The 2973-nt window shown below is 44.4% G+C and overlaps 1 protein-coding gene across 1 annotated transcript; it reads right to left on the bottom strand.

Moving 5' to 3' along the window:
- Nucleotides 1-1928: 1928 nt before the first annotated feature.
- On the bottom strand, nucleotides 1929-2718 carry LOC149913029 (uncharacterized). Its single transcript, XM_090131889.1, is given in 2 exon segments — nucleotides 1929-2118; nucleotides 2120-2718. Coding segments are annotated over 2 exon segments (789 nt in total).
- Nucleotides 2719-2973: the final 255 nt, after the last annotated feature.

Here is a 2973-nt window from a genome sequence, read left to right as displayed (position 1 = left end):
ATCACTGTAGTTAATTTCTCATAGTAATGATTAGGTTTCTTACCTTGCTATGTTTTTATGGAGGAATAGTATGCTATTGCTGTCCACTTGCTCAGATTACCCTTGCTGAATCCATCTGTGTACCAGGCATCTTCAGGGATAGAATATTTTCCCTCCTGAACAGGACTCTGGTGGAGCAACCAGTGTTTCTTTTGGTGCATCACTGTGATATGTCACTGGGCCTAGGATCTTCTGAAGATCTTCTTTCAAGGATGATGAAGACAGACTGCTCCTTTGGCTGAGGTAGACAACCCATCATACCACTGTTTGTGCTTGGGCCACCCCTGTCTTAGGAAGGTGGGTCAGATCTTTCACCCACCCTTGAATTGGCAGAGTGGTCTTAACTATAACTTCACCGCTTGAGGTATCAGCTCTACTGCCTGTAATGCAAAGTAGGCAGCCAATAACTGTTTTTCAATCATACTATATCTTTCTTCTGCACCATGCCAGACGTGAGACCAGAAACCAACTGGGGTCCGAACAGAACTCTGGTGTTGCCACAAGCCCCAGCCAAAGCCATCTTGAGTAACGTGAACATCCAACTTGGCTGGGAGGGTAGGATCAAATACACACAACACACACAATACCTGGGCTTGTTTAACTGCCAGTTTTGTCTGTTGGAAAGCATACTCTTCTGTTTTTCCCCAGTCCCATAGCTACCCCTGAGTGAGTCTGTACAGTGGCCTTAGCAGCTGTACTAAGTGAGTTATAAAGGAACACCAATAACCCAATATACCTAGAAACTCTTGCAGCTGCTTCGGTGTTGTAGGGACTGGGAATGGCTGAACCTTACCTATGACAGCATTGGGTAGCACTTTGGTCTTTCCTGACCAAACCATACCCAGAAGTTTTATGGACAGGTCTGGACCTTGCAGCCTTTTGGGGATTTATAGCCATCCTCTCTGTTGCAAATAGGCAGTTAATGAATCTGCTGCCTGTCCTGCTGCCTCGAATGAGTCAGATGTCAGCAGGAGAAAATCAATATAATGATATAAGTTAACATCATCAGGTTTGTTTCCAATTAGCCAGGTGATGTGCCACTAGATTGTCGTAATATGTTGGTGAATGCATGTACCCCTGTGGTAGGACCTGAAAGGTCCACTGTCTGCATCCCCATGTAAACGCAAAATGATCTTGTGATTCCTCAGCAATTGGGATACTGAAGAATGCATTTGCTAAATCTAGCACACAATGATAGGTTTTTATCTCTCTACTTAATTTGTCCATTAGGGAGGCAATATTGGGTATGGCCGCATGAAAACGTGGCGTGACCTTATTTAATTCTCTGTAATCCACTGTCATTCTCCACGTACCATCCGACTATTGCACTGATCATATGGGGGAATTATATGGGCTTTGTGCAGGTCCTATAATGCCCACTTTTTCTAATTCCTGCACTGTTCTTGATATTTCTTCTTGCCCACTCAGGAGTTTATACTGTTCTACATTAGTAATCTGGCATGGTTTCAGCAGGCAAATAGGCCCATGTTTCACATGGCCTCTTAATATTGCCTGCACCACCTGGATACTAAAACATCTCAGTCGAAGTCTGAACTCTCCCACAGTTGTCTGGAGAGCCAGACACCATAGAATATCTACGCCCAGGATGTATTCCTGGACTGGGGCAATAGACACTTTATACTCCTGGAGTAGGAGATGCCCAACCCCCAATTTCAACCATGTTTGAGTGACAGGAATAGTCTGTCCCCCAAAACCAACAATCATTACTCTGTCTCCATCAGATTTAGTTGGATCTCCGTAGATAATTTATGTTTCTGCTCCATTGTCCACTAATGCCATAACTCTCTGAATATTTTTCTGGGACCAGGAAAACTCTATAGAGGGCCTCCAGCCTCTTCTGGAGGCCCTAGGGGGACTAACATCCCTTGTCACACCATGAACTGAGCCAAAGTTAAGTCTTTTGTTTCAGGTGGCTTGGGCTTTGTGGCTCGAGACACCTGAGAGGCCTTCTTTTTCCTACTGGGAACAATGAAATCCTCTAAGTTCCACGTTGTTGTTAGTATTCTCTCTATAACTCTTACGCTTTGTTTCTTAGGGTAATTTTGGAATTTCTGATTATATGTGTCTCCACAGCTAAAGGAGGATGTGATTGGTCTGGCGGTCAATTTTAGCAACTTGGACCCCAGCCCAAATGAGGTCGTTAAATGTTTGTTTTCGCAAGACCCTTACAGGCCCCGACTGATGATTCCACACAGGTGGCCTCTTGTTTTTAACTACTGGAAGTACCTCTGCTTCTTCTACTACTCGAATATTGCGCCTAGTGCGCAGATGCTCTATCTCCCCCAGATCAGCTACTAATTGGGCAGCCTGTTGAATCACAGCCTTCGAGGCCACCAGGGGGTTTAATATGGAAACTAAGGTCCCATATAGGTGGGAAGGGGCCTGCTGTAAGATTAAATCTCGCATACCTGCTGAAAACTTTACCATATCCAGGCTTTCAAACGAGTCCTCATATATCGCTCCTCTTACGCCCAGCTCACAAATATAATTTTGACGGTCCTCCATGGAGGACCATAATCCTCTGTTTAATGGGATATCTGATTTGTTCAGCCAAATCATGTGGCATGATGCCATTAACCAGTCTATTACTGAATGGTTCTCATTGTTATACTGAACAGCAGCATACAGTCTCTGCCTGAGGGCAGGATGCACCGTCATAGTGGCCAATTTTGATACTTCTGGCCCATTAACCATGATGCCTTCTGACCCTGAATTCCATAATCTAAGTAATCATGTTGGTACACCCTCTTTGGGCCTCTGCCAAAATCGCTGCACCATATCCATTAGTTCTATTGGTGTATATGGTCTAGCCGTTATGTATAAATGTATTTCGGCAGGGACCATCAGTCAGAGGGCACCCTGCCAGTTTATCTTGTACTTTCTTTGTCTTTTGGGTTATAATAGGATGGAGTT

Source organism: Phasianus colchicus, chromosome Z (assembly GCF_987193195.1).
Source record: "Phasianus colchicus chromosome Z, bPhaCol1.hap1.1, whole genome shotgun sequence".
Taxonomy (NCBI): Eukaryota; Metazoa; Chordata; class Aves; order Galliformes; family Phasianidae; genus Phasianus; species Phasianus colchicus.
This window is presented reverse-complemented; position numbering and strand designations above follow the sequence as displayed.